Below are 17,525 nucleotides of genomic sequence, written 5' to 3'. Positions count from 1 at the left end.
CATTCTCACTCTGGGCAGGCTGATTACACAGTAAACATTTTATTATTGTTTTCTCCTAGGTCTAGCTCCTTCAAATCAGTATTTATATTTTAAATGTGTTTTGTTTTTTTCTCAGTATCCCTAAGCCAAACTGAATAAATCCAGGCTCATTTTGGCTTCATGGCCTGACTTTTCATTAAATGCAGAATGGATTTCTTAGTAATCTTTCGAACACTCTGGTCTGACATTGCAGCTTTATTTATCAATATGTCAAACTCTCCTGCATCTTCAACCACCAAAGCATTGCCATTCAACTCTCTGCTATAGGGTGTGGAGTTTTATTTGCAGAAAAATACACACACATTACCATAACTACTCTTTAGGTTGACCTGAAGATTGGGATATTTTAAAAATTGAAGCTGTGCATGATTTCTCAACAAAAAATATTTTATTTCAGGTGTTCTATATAATAACGTTTTGAAGATTTAAAATGAAAGGTTAATAGTATTGCAGCATTGCAAAAACGTTGTGCCTGTCATATTTATTATTCATATTCAAGTTTATTTCTGTGAGGTTCAAAAGTGAAATGTAGTGCTTGGTTCTCTGAATCCCATAATGACAACTGGCTGTTATTTTTCGTATACATTACCTTGCTTGGGTGGATTTTATATTTAAGTTTTCATTTAATGACTCACAAGTATAAAATATATTTCCAAGATTTACTGTGAAGTAAAGAATAAGACGATATTGATGTTAAGTAATGCATAAGGAGCACTAATAATGCATTGCAATTGTAATTGCAAGTCATGAACAGTTTGAACTACATCGGGCACTTCCAAAAGGGTTAACTAATTCACTAATTAGCTTACTGTAATGTTTGATGAAAACTCTTAAGCCATTAATAAGGCCTAAATCATAAATGTAAAGCACACCACACACACAGAGATCCTTCTCAACCTGTTTTGCAGAGGAAGAAGGCAGCATGGAGTTCAGCAAGTAAGTAAGTCATACATCCATGAAAGCCCTGTTCATTCATCTCAACACTTACTACTACAACTTTGTTGTGAGAATATAATAATTCCTGTTAAATATTTGGGCTGAGTCATTGCCCCACAAATGAATAATGATCTCATTAACTATGATGCACAAAGGTCCCAGAAAACATCTAATAAACCATTTGCTGATTAATTAGTTAACATGAAAGCACTGATCATATTTAGTAAAAATATCAATATTTTCCTTTATGTTAATGAAGGTATTACATGTTATTTCATAAGCTCATTACATCGACGTGGACAATTTTGTGACTATTTTGACAACTCTTAGGATTAACAAACATCTAAATATGTCGTCCTTGAATTTAGTAATGTTTATTCATGTTGACTAAGTAATTTGTTCACGTTAGTTACTGCCTCCGAATATTCAGACATGAAGAAAAACAAACCAATACATGAATTCATGCAGTCATTACCATTCACCATTCATTAGTTACCATTACCGAATGACTTTTCATGACTTGTTGATGCATTAGTTACTGGTTTGTTCATGTTAACTAACATATTAGTTAATGTACTTATTGTATAGTGTTACCAATCAGGGTAAAGTAAATAGCCTAATCATTTAAGCAAATATCTTCAGCTGATATAATAAAAACAAAGTGTTGCATGCAAATGCAGCAATTCCCTCTAAATCTCAAGTCAAAACATATTGGAAGGTTTATGTTTTAGCTGATAATATATGACAAATATAGTTTGTTTTCTTGCAGAGTGCAGGAGGTTTTCCTCTTGGATGTTTCTGTACTGTGCTCCACTCATTCTCCTTTATATCCTCACAAGTTCCTGCCAATGAGAAACATCCCCATAACATGATGCTGCACCACCATGATTCTCCAGCAGGCAGGGCCAGCCTGTGGCATAGGCGGAATAGGCAATCACAAGGCTACAGCATCTCTTGAGTTTATGTTTGCATACTTCAAATTACACTAAATGTGGACTTTCTTGGGTATTGGCTTCCCTACCATACAGGCCACAATTATGAAAGCTTTGGACATATAAATGTCACATACACACTTTGTATTGGCCATTAAAGCCTATAGCTCATGTAAAGTTCCCATTGGTGGTGTCAGTGTACTGCACCTAAGTCTCAGTTGCTTCCTTTATAAGTTTTGGTAAAATAGTTTCCAATTCAGCATGCAAGGATTGGGCAGTTGGTCTAACAGCAAAAGTAGGAGGAGAGGGGCCAGATTACATGCACTGAAATCGGCATAATTAGATGGATAACATTAACAGATGCCATATTTAAAATCCAAAGGGACAGCTGAGCACACAGTCAAACACAAGCTGTGCCTTCAAAATGAATTAGATATTTTTAAAGATATAGTCTGGAATTGCTTGCTGTCCTTTCACTCACTGTCATGCGTGCATTTTCTGTCCATGTGTGCAGACTGATGCTTCTGATGACGGATGTAAATGTTCCCCCCCGACACAATGATGGATTTCCGTTGTGTTCTGCGCTGAGCGAGAGGCTCATTGCTAAGGTCTAAACAAGGTTATATTATCCATTAAGTCCCCACTGAGCTTCACACTGTTTTGTGGAAATAGCTTGCGGTAGTTTTGATTTAGTATTCCACACACCACAGCCCTCCAGGGAGCTGCTGTCTGTCGGCACGTGTGACATTGCAAAATTACCCACATCGTAGTGCGCCAAGGACCTCCCAACTTCGTGAGATGTCATAGCGATTAGCCTTTGTCACTGGTTGTTAGAAATGATCTAGGTATCTTTGACAAGTAATTAGGAAAGTAATGGCGGTAGTTTAAAATCCCATGCCTTTCTTCCATTCATATTCAGCTAAAAAATACTGTTTTATTGTATATAGTATTTTACATTTACATATAAAAACAATTCAAATTTTTAATACTTATGATTAAAATCTTTTAAAATCAATTCTTAAAATCACTTAAAAAAAAAAAAAATCTTTGTGATTTTAACGAAAAACAAAACAATTAACTTCAAATAAACGTGCACAAAACAACAAAACGAATGTGATTAAAGCAAAACTGCTCACCAACATAAAAGTCAAATACATTGAAAATAACTGAAAATTCAGCTAAAAAAGGCAACAAATGGTTTATGCTGCGTTTTGTAAATAGAAAAATGGGAATTAGAGGCTAGGGATCTTATACCATCCTTATGTTTCACTTAGGGTGTAATACATTGAAAAAAGTACATACAACCCTGCAATTACTATAGAACTACACACAATTTCTTCCTAAAAGTTTCTGCAAAACTTCATACATCCTTGATCTGCAGTCCGAAGAATCTTAAAAGAGCAAATGTAATGGGGTTTGTTGCATAAATGAGCCTGTTATGGTAAAGCCACTCCCCTAGATTTGGTAGGGCAATGAAACCCCTCTTGTTAGGGGTTTGGTCATTTACTGTAGCTGGTTTGTCACCTGGGGCAGCAAGTGTATAGACATAGAGTACAGAGATAGAGATATACAGTAAGATTACAGATATAAAAGCAGCATGACTGCTTCATTGGTTGGTAATTATAACAATTGTACTCTGCATTGAGTGTTCCCTACCAGGATGTACCCTGGAACTGGAAGAATATTATGGATATGGATAATGCATGAATTTGTCACTCACTTGGGACTACAGATCGGGTGCTTGGTGCTTTGTCTGAGTATTACAATGCAAGCAATATCTGATCATAAAATACTACACAGAGAGGGTCTGAATATACACAATCTCCACCAAGAGGTTGCCACAGCTGTGAAATAACATTATTTTTCTTTACATAGTTAATATAAACTTTTTTAACTGTAATTATTCTCCCAGCAACTTTGAGTGCATTACATAATTACATCCTTCATGCTAAGCTTTAGTTATTTCTCCCATCGGTGGTGAATGGCTGGACCGATTCCTCACATCTATTCATGTTCAAATTTAACTCAGAGAGGATGCGGCACAATGAAAGCCAAAGCCATTTTTTTCATGCAAATTCAAAAGTAATAAAATGTATGACATATCATGACATATCATATAAGGCAACCTAAAACAAAAACACACATAAATAGTACTGCAGAGAATCTGCAAACATGCACCAATCCATTATTACAATTACAATTAAGTAGGAGATTTTTTTGTTTGACAGAGACTTCTTCCTTCTACTTCATATAAACTGTCCACGAACTGTGTTTGTAATTTGTGATGAACAGGTGGATTAAAACTGCTAAAGTCATAAAGGGGAGCAGGGCAAAGAGGGTCATATTTCGATATTTCAGTCTGTTAGTAAGGATGTTGGTAAGGTTATATACTGCAGCAAAACTCACCTTTTTATTGAATTCAACATGCTAGTGGAAAATGAGATCCATTTATATTCAGAATATGTCCTTGGATGATGAGATAAATTACATTACAATATTAAGTTCCCCTTCAATAAAGAATCCAACGCTTTTATGTAGTTGACGTATTGGGTCACATGGATCTTTCCTTTTGATCTTGCCTCCGATCTGAATACTAATTAATCTAAATAAAAAGGCAACATTGTCACTAATCTTCATAGACATCTGTCTGACTCTTTGTGAGACTTATTTATGTTGTTTCATTCCAGAAATGTAATTTGTCATAAAGCAAGCAGATTAACGGATAGTTATTGACTGAAAGACTTTGCTAAGAATACTATTAATAGTCACATCTATGAGACGTCTCACATGTAGTAGCCACCCACCTTCCTCTGGGGTCACAGGTGTTACAGTAACAATAAGCTTTTCATATAGAAAGTAGTCACATTTGACCCACTAACCACACATTTATCTGTGGTTTGAAAATGTGTCTATGTGTATTTGAAAGGAGTAATTATTATTTTTCAACTTATTAATGTTTTATTTAGAACACATTTACATATGCAAATGAACTCCTGATGGAATTCTGAGAGCTGTTTTCAACCTGGCATACAATAGTGGTTTGTGTTGAGTTGTGTTTGCAGCTGCCACAGAATCAGTAACACATTGCCAGTAGTAACAAGTGAGCACAAGTGATGTTATCACCTTCTTACTGACTAAGTGTCTACTTCAAATATCAGGTCTTTTTCAGGGTGGATCCGGGTTGAAAATAGTGCAGAATTCAAGCAGGACAATGAACTGTAGGACGTTCACGACAACTCCCTATTGGACTGAGTTCTGGATGCTTTCTGGAGATTAGAAATCTCACTTTGCTATTCGGAATATATATACTCATTGTATAATAATCGTATACTCTGAAACCTCTGCATAACGGCACAATGTCATCAAGCAAAGAAAAACGACTTCCACATGCTTTGCGTGCAGCAGCTCAGAAGCCCCTTCAACTCCATGTAAGTACTCAATTGTCCGTGTGACAAGCGGTTTGTCAGCACTGTATGAGTGGTTCTGGGGGGGCACACAATGCAGAGTACAATTGATATAATTACCAACCAATGAAGATGTCATGCTTCATCTATATCTATAGTCTTCATCTATATCTATTTCAACACAACCTCACTCACATTACTATATGGTAGCAGTCATTCATCGCAGAGACAACCATTTACAAAGTGCTGATGAACCTTGTTTGTCACATTCCTCAAATCTTGCAAGATTCTGTGTTTAGTAAAAAGGAGATATTGGCAATGTTAGCACATGGTCATGGTGTTATTATAAGTTTATAAGTTACAGAACTTTGAATAGAGTTTGCCCAGCACTTGGACTTTACAGGAAAAAACGGTATTCGGACTTGAGGCAGCTAGGATTAAATCAAAAATGTTGGCGCTCGCAGAAGCATTAGCGCATGTCTGCGAATGGAATTCGCGCTGCTGAACTATCGCGATATCAAATCTGACCCGATCTGCGCCCCAAAACGACCTTCTCACAGCTCCTTTCTGGCACAACGTGAGAGAATAAAACCCAGCTTTCACACAGCCGCTACTACAACACTACACCACTGTACTCAGTCGCGCTTTCGTGTTTAGTTAGATGCTACTCTCTTCTCATTTTTAATGTAAATCCCATGATGTACAGTTGTGTAGTTTGCTATTAGCGGCTGGTTAAAGTTGTAGTTAATCCCGCCCAACAATACAGTGGGAGTGGTTACATTTTCGCTGCATTAAATCAAGAAAATATCTGCGAGAAAACACCCTGAAAATGCTCTCGCAGCTCCTCTAGTTTTAAACACTGAAGAGCTGTCTAAAGCCTCTGCGGTTGAGGCGCAGTGAGAGAAAGCGCAGCTCCGGCTTTATTCACAGTGCGGCTGTGTCAGTGAAATAACTGTGTACAGTACACTGTACTGTGTACATCAGGTGTTGCGCCCAACATCCACACAAACGAAATGTTGCTTATTATTCGTGCACAGAGAGAAAATATGTTGATATTGAATGTCATTTTATATTGTGTTTTGTTCAGCAATGTGTCAGTGTTCGTTTCGTTTCATTTCATGATTTGTGTAACTCGTTTATCTGCCCTTGCTTTCTTCCTTTCATGTCTTAATTGATTCCTTCTTATCAGATATTTCGTGGGAAAAGTGCCTACTATAGTGTATATTATTGCACCTCACTCGTACTCACTACACTGATATATATTCAGCCTATACCCTATGTAAGGGGGGTGTTTCCATGCACGATACATTTGGATACAACGCACTCACCACGGATTGAATGTGGATTTTGATTGATGCATTTTGTAGCCGATGTTGGGACAGTACAGTATTTCTACAGTTCACGCATCTCTCTCTATAGGCTGCTCGGCGCTTCTCACTGACAGTTATGTGGTCTGGAAAACGGTGTTTCTAAAGACGGTGTAATGGGGGCGGAGGTTGAACGGTGTTCTCCGTTGCTTCGTACGTCTTTGACCGTAATATTTTTAGTGGGGCTGACAGAAAATATAGGGGGGCTGAAGCCCCACTAAATAGGGTCTAGCGACGCCCGTGGGCTATTGGTATATTTGGGAGTGAAGGCGACTTTTAAGTTCTGTTCTGCTCTGCACCGTTACATTGACACACACACAACATAGAAAGGTTACAATGTTAATAGCAATTGCCGCTAATTGGTCGATTTAATTGCCACAAGAACCCGTAAAACTATTCAATGTAATGTTTCGTAGGTTTTCGAAGGGGAGATATTGCCAATTTTATATATATATATATATATATAGTCCACTTTCTCTTTTATAGATGGCGATATGGTGCGCATTCAATCCAATTGCCTCATGCGTGTGTGATCCGTGATTGGTAATGTAGCATCAGTCAATCATTCATTACTAATCACACACGCATGAGGCAATTGGATTGAATGCGCACCATATCGCCATCTATAAAAGAGAAAGTGGACTATTATGACTATTAAAATTATAACGGCAGATACCGATGCCTGCGTCCTTCTCCTTGCCTGAAGGCGTGGAAGACGATGCCAGCTTTTCAGATCCATCGGAAGTATAGACCTTCTGATCACCTTTTAATAAGACGTTATCGGTTTGATAGACACAGCATAGCGTTATTGTGTCACCGGCTGAAGGATAAATTGAATAATAGATTTGCACGCAACCATCATCTCACCGTGGAGACAATTATGTGCCACGTTAGCCTATATGCTACAGGCTCCTTTCAAACTACAGTAGGGGACGTTGTGGGAGCGCCAAGCCACTATCAGCACCGCTATCACAGCTGGCACTGTGGAAAATCAATGATGTAGATTGACATATATACAAGTGACATATACACAATTATATTACACTGTCATATTACAATGTGTACTATAAAGAGTATCTATGTATGGATCAGTGGCGTAGCCAGGAAAATGAGGGCGAGGCATAATGAGGGATTCACGGCGGGGGTCTGGGGGTCCTCCACCAGAAAATGTGGAGTCGAACAACTTATATCAATATCTCCATGAAATATATATTTGCTTCACAACCACATATCACAATGGGACACATCCAGTGAACAATCACACATCAACCGATATTATGCAGGCAAACTAGGGCCGGATTTAATCAAATCTTTGACCCCCGCTAATACAAAACTACAGAACTGAACTCAGTTGCGGCTTCATTCTTCAGTTTGAAGAACTCTTCGTTTATTCTAATAATTAATGTAACCACTATGATGTTCATTTTGTAGTTTTGTATTAGCCAGTGGGTGAGTTTTTATTGAATGCACCGCGTTACACATTATTATTATTATATTTATTTATGTATTTATTGGCAGTCTTACAAAACAGAGCAATACAAAGTGCACATGACAAGTAAACGCTGATTTAAAGCGTCCCTGAATAAGATACTTGCATTGTTCTGGTATTCACATATAACCGAAGATACCAGCATTGATCCACCGGCTAATAGATAACGCCTGGATAAGGTCATCAATGGCGGCTTTTGTTTTTATTGTATTATTTGTTATCCTACTCATATTTGTAGCCGCTACACAGTACAGGTTTGTAATTGTGTTTCAGCGGGTAGATTCATGCTTTCGATTTACAGCGCGGTGCGGAAGATTTCTGTACCTTCATGCGCCATCGTTGGGCCGGATTAAATCAAAACTTTGACAACACCCGCTAATAGCGAACTACAAACCTGATTAGATAATTAGATCAGAAGAAAGTGTCATTTTACTAAAAATGCAGCCGCAACTGAGTACAGTTCTGTAGTTTTCTATTAGTGGGTGAGTCAACATTTTGATTTAATCCGGCCTGTGTTTTGTTTGTAATAGAATGACCGAGATTAGAAGCAATTCAAGTAAAGAAGTGATAGTATGTGTATTATTATTATTAATAATAATAATACTAATATCAATGATGATAATGATAATAGCGGGAATACTTCTGAAGTGTTCGGTATTTCATTTTGGCAACAAAATGAATAAAGATAATGGGCCGGATTAAATCAAAACTTTGACTTTGATAGAAAACTACAGAACTATATTCAGTTGCAGCTGCGTTTTTAGTAAGAAGCCACTTTCTTCTAATCAGAAATGTAACCGCTATGATGCACAGGTTTGTAGTTTGCTATTAGCGGGTGGGTTAATGTTTTGATTTAATCTGGCCCAATATATTTATTTTCCATTTTCTATGTAATTATGTCCTGTAAGCTTTCATGGATATTGATCTACAATTATATCAACACAGTAATTCTTACTACTCAACACAATAGGTATTATGGAAATTCATAGAAAAGTTTATGTATTGCTACACACACTTGAAGATACACAGTGGCATCCATAGATATCAATATATTGAGCATTTCCCCATATTGGGTAATACATTGCGTAATGAATATTAATGTTTGACCGAGGATTTGACCTTAATCTCAGGCTAATTTCTTAAAGTTTAATGCAGGAATATTTATTTACAGTGGAGCAGTAAATTATTCGTGCCATGATGTAAGAACTGGATTTTTTCCTAGGTAAATTCTACACAGCTTATATTGTAGAATTTTGTTATGCAACCAAGGCAAGATATCATAAGAACAGGACCCAAGAGAAAACAGAACATTAATACATTTTAAAGTGAAAGTACCTCAACCAAATCTCTGACGACTGAGACAAACTCAAGGGAATAAAGAATAAAGAAAAAAGAAAACTACAGAATAAAAAATGTAGGAGCTCATACATTGCAATTCATATATAACAGATGTTAGAACAATTGTAATCTATCTGGTTATATTCAGTAGCTGTTGGATTTTTCTACTTAAAACAAACCCTGAACACATTGTGTTTAACCTGAAAGTAAAATGTTAACACATTTGTGGTCAGATTTCACTGAGAGAAATGCAGAATTACTATATATATATATATATATATATATATATATATTTTTTTTTTTTTTTTTTAAATGTCTTACTGCCCTGTCAGACCCCTTTTTACATTTTTACAGAAAATAAATAACTGAAGCTCTTCTGTAATACTGTATTTAAAAACAACATCAATTGCTTGACCGTGATCTATCACAAAGATGGATGTTTTCATTAGAAGACCCATCTGTGAGTGCCCTGTGTAGGCTACACCCGTGAGAATAAACCTTCTTAGTGTCACAGGAAAAAACCGGGAGGGAAGTGGAAAGGTAACTGTTTAAAAGGATCATGAACTATATTTCTGAACAGGAAGTTTGTATCTTTGATCCTTACTTCATAGCATGCGTACCTTTAAGGGCATACTGTTTATCTATGCTGATCGTTTTGAAGATATTGAACATTTGTCTAAAAGGTCTTTTATACCCAGGAAATTGAGTGAAACCATCAAAGGCGACCGTGATTTTCAAAGTATCATAAAACCAGTAAGCTACCGACATTGATTTTCTACGTTAGCACCTCATCTCGTACTTTATTGCACTTTATGTGAAATAGAGCTTCGCCAGTTATCGCTTTGTCCTATAATTATATTAGTTCAAGAAGAGTACTGTGTTTGACTGATCACATTTCAGCCTTTACCTTTCTAAGGTACAGTTCTGCATGACGATCAATGTCTAGTCTTCTTGGAATAGAGCCACATCCATTTTCATTTGTGCTCCTAGTTTCTGTATTGAATAATTATGTGGAAAGATACATTAAAAACAAGCACCCAGATGTATACATTTTAGTTAATAATTAAAAAACCCTTGTACTACCCCTAAAGAACCATTCACTAATTCCCCTGATTTAACCTGTCTGTGATTTAAGAAGGATAAGAACTCCTGAGATTAATCAATACACTTTCTACAGTAACATCTTTCTACACACCAAATACGTATGACAACACACTGAAAAGGTCAAACTGCCTGAAGCGCAGACCAGACTAACACTTCAGTAGGGGATAAAATTGAGTTTTATTACGTAAAAAAGCCTACCCAGCTGCATGACCCCCTGAACAGTTATTTGATTCAGTTATTGAAAGTTTGGCAAGCTGGTGAGGAATTATAACTGTAAAGGTGTGCAAATGCAAAGATTGGAAAGAGATAATAAAAATAACTACAAATCACTTTAGTTTAGGGACTGCCAAATTAATTTTATATACAATATATACAATAACCAATCTATTACTGTTTTATTCATACATTTACAAAGTGTCTATAAATGAGTACAAAATTAATACTAGGTATTCATGACTAGAGGTAAATTACAACCAGATTAATGACTATCAACACTCTGATTACATAATATAATATAACTTATTGAAAACATATGTGTATGATGCAAACAGTACCTCCAACATTTTTTACACATAGGAATACTAACTGGTGTGTCTATACGCTTCACAACTATGAAAAGCAGCATTTGATATCAATGGTATACTATGTTACAGAGGAAAAGGGCTAGGATAGAAATGTAATATAGGATTTGCAGCACTGACCATTCAATCCAAGCATATCTATATTAGTTTAAAATACTTTATGCAGTGCATGTCCATTGTAAATAGTATTACTGACATCTCTGGCTGAGTAATCATGTAATTGTGCTTATATCTCATTACAGCAAACCCTCGTCGGCTGCTCATACGTGGTGGCTGTCAGTAGCACTTCACACGGATTGAATCTCTCATCGGGCTCTGTCTATATCTAAGGCTAAGATAAGCAGACTAGAAGGGAAGGCTATACTGAACTATGTGTAAGAGACACTGTTTCTTGCAATTATAAAGTAAAGCAGCATTTTCCCGCTCTGACGTTGCAACAATTTGTGATGGTGGTAGTAATAATAATCATCATCGTCATCATCATAATAATGAAATATTTTATGAAATATAATTTGTACAATTTTCTCAACAAAGAAGCAGTTTTCTATTTAACTGAATGCAAAACTACCAATTTTAGAGGATTGTATGTGCAGTTCTTTGCACATCATCGGTTTCACAGCAGGCACAGAACATGATCCTGTTTAATTATGCATCCCTCTTCTCCTACAGAGTGTATTGTCTATGGATTATTGCATTTTGTACAGATTGTATTTCCTGCTGCTCAAGTAAATTACCAATGGCTAAAAACATGCAGACAATTTGCTCCATAAACACATTGTGACAAATTATAATATGTTATAGTGGTTAACAACATAAATGAAGCATACATTTCAGGCACATGCGGAATAAACAGAGAAAAACATAAAGAAATCAAAATTGAGTGTGAAGGGCCAGTCTTGGGGAAAATTGCTTCTAGGTCATGCCCTTCCTTTAAATTAAAGTACATAAACGTATACAAATATCTTCAGAAATAAATGTTTAATCACAGAAGTTTGCCTTTAATAATTTACTAAATGAAATAAATACAAAACAGGAAATGATACGATGTTCAATTCAATCAAATTCTGTTCAACCTCTAAGCAGCCCGACCGCCGCAGACTATTTTACACTAGTTATAATACTGACACATTATTACCACTATACAAGAACATTAACTAAATGAAATTAAACTTTGCTATTACAATATTTAATAGCTCAATATAAAATACACATTAATGGAATTGCAATTTAATGAGTACAGTGCACAGGATTCAGACTGAAGGAATGTATAAAATAATTATTTGCATTCTTACCGTCATGCTCAACAGCTATATAAACAGATGCATATACTAGACCTGTGACTTAATTGTCAAAAGTGCAATTGATTGAAAAAGTATTGATTGAAACAATTTCTTGTTGCTCATTAGCTGTACATCCTCAACACTGGTATCTTCCTGACCTTTTATAGATTACTCACACATATATAGTTGATATAGGTGGGATTGTCCCCTGTTCCCAACAACAACAACAATTAAACAATTAAAAAATGCTATTAATATACTTTCCAAAATGTCAAGAATCATCAAAAACATGCTTGCAAGTGAAAAGAGACCAAGAACCTTCAATTAAAGGGTCCCAGTGAGCTGTCTGCATCAGAGCACAGAACACACAACACACAGAAAGAACCAGCAAAGAAATGACAGTTGTTGAGTTTTTGTTTGCAGATACACAATCAGCAAATGTGTACATATACCTATGTTTTTATAAACTCCGTTTTTTATGATCTTCATAAAACAACCATCATCACGCTGTATGCTGCCTTCTCAGGAAGATCAGATCTTTGTTCACTTATTAGTTACAGGTTTGGTTCTACAACAAGACTGCTCTTTGTGTGTGTTCCTTTATTTTCTTTATTTTGTATAAATAAAGTGCCTATAGTATTGACAGGATCCTGCTGAATCTTAGAGTCTCTTGCAAAACCACTCATGCATAACCTTTCAAAGTGTAACTTCATACAGGTTTCTACAATTTAAGAAACACATTACTAAACATATACATATTATAATAATATGTGTGTGTGTGTGTGTGTGTGTGTGTGTGTGTGTGTGTATATATATATATATATATATATATATATATATATATATATATATATATATATATATATATATATTGTAGGCTATACATCAGCATTGCTGGTTCTCATACATACCCAATGCATACATGTATTTATCAATCATCTCTTGCTTTCAATGAAGAATCCTTGCAATCACAACCGGATATCAGCTTAATTTGGATTCTATGTGCCCCGCAATAGTTGTATTGGCATAACAGCAGAGATCATTTTAACAGTACATGATGATTTTTATGCTCAAGGGATCGCTTGCAGAGCAGGGCATACTTTAAACACCTGAAGATCCCTAAATCATATTACGGTTGCTCAACGATACTTAGATACTGTAGGTGCTTGAATTGGTGCTGGTTCTGCACATGAACTGTAACCAGTTTAAACCAAGACTGCAGTTTCAAACACTAGAACAATTAGTACGTCCTGTTATGCAGATATTGTTGTCACATCATGTAGAAATTCTATATTTGCATTCTAAAATTATTAAATGCATAAAATAAAGAATAGGAACTACAAGCAAGCAAACGAAGAGCGGGCAATTAGCTTACACGTTTCTTGTAATGTGCGCTTATATTTATTAGTTGAAATGTATTAGTTTATTCGTTTTATGGACTGTTCAGGGCTTGGAATTATACTTTTAACTTAAGACAAAACGTGTCAATAGCAATAACAATAGCAATAGTTTAATAGTTTGAACATTTGGATTTTTAAAATAATATCAAGAATCAATCTATTGTTCTGCACAATGTCCAATAGAAAGACAAAAGCCAATTCACAAAAGCCTAAAAGAAAGCCTAAGTAATGTTGAACAGGTATGAGTCCAAATAGATTCAAAAACAAATTTCCTTTCCACGTTTCCCAAAACCAACCTTCCCAAAATCAACAAATAGTGTTAAGTGGATGAAACAAATAGACACACACACAAAATAACTAGAGATATCTTACAATGTTCTTGCATACGTGCAATAAATATATGTTACTTCTTCTCTGTGTTTCTCATTTTCACCTTAGGATACAAGCTAGTAATAATGTAAATAATGAAATGTCACTTACTTGCTCCTACCATACAGCTGTGACAGCTAAAAATCACCAGGGCAATAGAGTTCAGATAAACAGTTAGCTGTGCCATGCCTTGCGGTATTGTATGTCTTTTGTTTTGTTTTTCTGAAAGGAAAGTTGGTCTCAAGTGAAAAATCCAGTTTCTTTCTCTATCTGGCTCTTTTTGGTTAACTTATTGCAGGTTTTAAAACAATGCCCATTGCAATGCTTCTAGTGGTGTTTGCATTATGGCCACGTTGTAGTGTTTCTTCGCAGAATCATCCGTGCATTTAAGAGAAACAGTCTCTTGGCCCTCATTAGTTCACTTCAGTATTCCCAAGTATGTGTTATTACAAAATAAATCATATCATGTGTTTCTTGATATGTCCTGGTATCACCATGGCTCTGGAAACAATGATCAAAAAGCAAAGCTAAAACAAGGCAAACATCAACGTGCTGTCTGAAGTATCTCGTTGCCTTTTCCGATTTGAAGCAAACGCACGTAGCTCTAGTTCTGCTTTCATGTCTCTGTGTCCTGAAGCATGCCGTGTCGCTCCGCAGCACTCCGGTGAAGCTAATTGCGTGACGAAATAAGCCCGTTTCAGATCGGGGCACCTGCACCACCTGCTCACAGCAATCAGAGTGATGTCCTCGGCGGCTGGTCGCTGCCACCGCAGCAGCACTGCGAAAAGATGCCACAATGTGCCCCCTCCCCGCGCGCGCGCCGAGCTGTCAGCATGGCACGAGCGGCAGCGCCGGAGCTCGCGGACAGCGCCGTCACTCGGCACGAGCCTCGGCGCTCCGCGGCCCCGCTGCGCAGCTGCAGCCCTGCGCAGAGCACGCCGCCTGCATGTCCTCAGCGCTTAGCTTTTGGCACCCCGGCTCCGTAGGTGCATGCGGCTAATTTAGGCATCAATCGGACGCTCCTGCCCGTTGTCCCCACGTATCTGGCTGTGTCTTCGTCTCGCTTTGCTCACTGTCGGGGACGCCGCCGCGCATTGCTGGTGCACCGGCGCGGCTTCGCACAGCCCACGCGTGATTTATTCAGCCACACGCTGTAAAAAAAAAAAAAAAAACCTGAACAAGAGCGGAAATGTACAGCCCAGGATGCCTTCCTACGGATGCAACAGATCCCTCTCTCCCACCTGTTCCAGATGCAGTGATGCGGCGCTTTACATGAAATCAGGCATCCACATCTTGTAGTAAATAATCAGATATATCCCCTTAAATGTAAAATGCAGTCACTACATGGGAGATTTTTGTTCTGATTTTCAAGCCATGTGCTGCATTCCTCGATACGCATTTACTTGAGAGCTAAAGATAAGATCAATTTCCTCCAGATGGTGCTAAGGGACTTGCTGATTTTTCTTAGAACCTTTTACATGTGCCACTTTGATCATAAATTAAGTGGTAACGCTTTAGATTGCGATGCCCAATTTAACACTGAATAGATATCCAACTGATAACCTCCACTTTACCTAGCTGAGCTATTTTCATGCTGCAGTTTTTGTTACAGATAGATATTACAGTTTACACTATTGAGCTTTATCACAATTAACTGATATAAAAACAATAGAAACTGCAATTTAACATGGTGAATTCAGAAAAAAGAAACAACTTAGAGAAAAACGAAGTCTAATAGATTCAACTGGTAAATTAAACTGGCTTGTGAACAACATAAAATACTACTTTGCATTTAAATTGTTTATTGTTTCATCAGATCACGTGTATAGATGTATTTACGTGCATGTGCGTATAATTTGTGCTTACTTGTAATTTGATGTTACTTTTTGTGCAGTAGGAGACACTTAAGTTTGTTATATGTATCCTGTAAATATAATGTATTTTCGTTCTTTTATTACTACGAATCTATTATTTGTATTATTATTATTATTATTATTAGTAGTAGTAGTAGTAGTAGTAGTAGTAGTAGCAGTTCCTGAATTTAATATAGATTAATGATTACATAAATCAAGTGAAAATATTTTAATCAAATGTTTTTTAAAATGTTTTATTTTCTGTAGAACATTACATTTAGATTCAAACACATACAAATGATGTTAACATGTTAACACATTAAATGTAGTGACAGTTGCACACAATGCTATAACGGATTTGAACGCCTTTTGTAGATTACGTTGTGTTGACATGATGATAAAGTGTTTAGAATATTGGATGACCCATGTAAAGCTTTCAATCGATCAAAATAAATTAATTTTCTAAGTCTGTTCCGAAGGGGGGTGATTAGATCAATGAAAATGATGCGTTTGTAAATTACACTTTTAATGTACTGTTACCTTTTTAATGACAAGTTCTTAAACATATATTTCTCTCTCACTCTCTCTCTCTCACACACACAAGATATATACACCAATCAGCCATAACATTATGACCACTGACAGGTGAAGTGAATAACACTGATAATCTCGTTATCATGGCACCTGTCAGTGGGTGGGATATATTAGGCAGAAAGTGAACATTTTGTCCTCAAAGTTGATGTGTTAGAAGCAGGAAAAATGGGCAAGCGTAAGGATCTGAGCGACTTTGACAAGGGCTAAATTGTGATGGCTAGACGACTGGTTCAGAGCATCTCCAAAACTGCAGCTCTTGTGGGGTGTTCCCGGTCTGCAGTGGTCAGTACCTATCAAAAGTGGTCCAAGTAAGGAAAAGCAGTGAACCGGCGACAGGGTCACGGGCGGCCAAGGCTCATTGATGCACGTGGGGAGCGAAGGCTGGCCTGTGTGGTCCGATCCAACAGACGAGCTACTGTAGCTCAAATTGCTGAAAAAGTTAATGCTGGTTCTGATAGAAAGGTGTCAGAACACACAGTGCATCGCAGTTTGTTGCGTATGGGGCTGCGTAGCCGCAGACCAGTCAGGGTGCCCATGCTGACCCCTGTCCACTGCCGAAAGCGCCTACTATGGGCACGTGAGCATCAGAACTGGACCACGGAGCAATGGATGTAGGTGGCCTGGTCTGATGAATCACGAGTTCAAGGTGTTGTCTTGGCCTCCAAATTCCCCAGATCTCAATCCAATCCAGCATCTGTGGGATGTGCTGGACAAACAAGTTCGATCCATGGAGGCCCCACCTCGCACCTTACAGGACTTAAAGGATCTGCTGCTAACGTCTTGGTGCCAGATACCACAGCACACCTTTGTGGTCTAGTGGAGTCCATGCCTTGACGGGT

General features: G+C 37.2%; 1 protein-coding gene across 1 annotated transcript in view; it reads right to left on the bottom strand.

Annotated features, from left to right (window-relative positions):
• LOC136752746 (fibronectin type III domain-containing protein 4) overlaps nucleotides 1-15,109 on the bottom strand; it is a 68,695-nt gene extending 53,586 nt beyond the window's left edge. The window contains exon 1 of the mRNA XM_066708349.1: nucleotides 14,351-15,109. Coding sequence (XP_066564446.1) covers nucleotides 14,351-14,426 — 76 coding nt within the window. The 5' untranslated portion in view covers nucleotides 14,427-15,109. The remainder of the gene's footprint in view (nucleotides 1-14,350) is intronic.
• Between the last annotated feature and the right edge of the window lie 2,416 nt (nucleotides 15,110-17,525).

Source organism: Amia ocellicauda, chromosome 1, assembly GCF_036373705.1.
Source record: "Amia ocellicauda isolate fAmiCal2 chromosome 1, fAmiCal2.hap1, whole genome shotgun sequence".
NCBI classification, from domain to species: domain Eukaryota; kingdom Metazoa; phylum Chordata; class Actinopteri; order Amiiformes; family Amiidae; genus Amia; species Amia ocellicauda.
The sequence above is the reverse complement of the archived record's forward strand: the minus strand, read 5'-3'. Positions and strand labels throughout refer to the sequence as shown.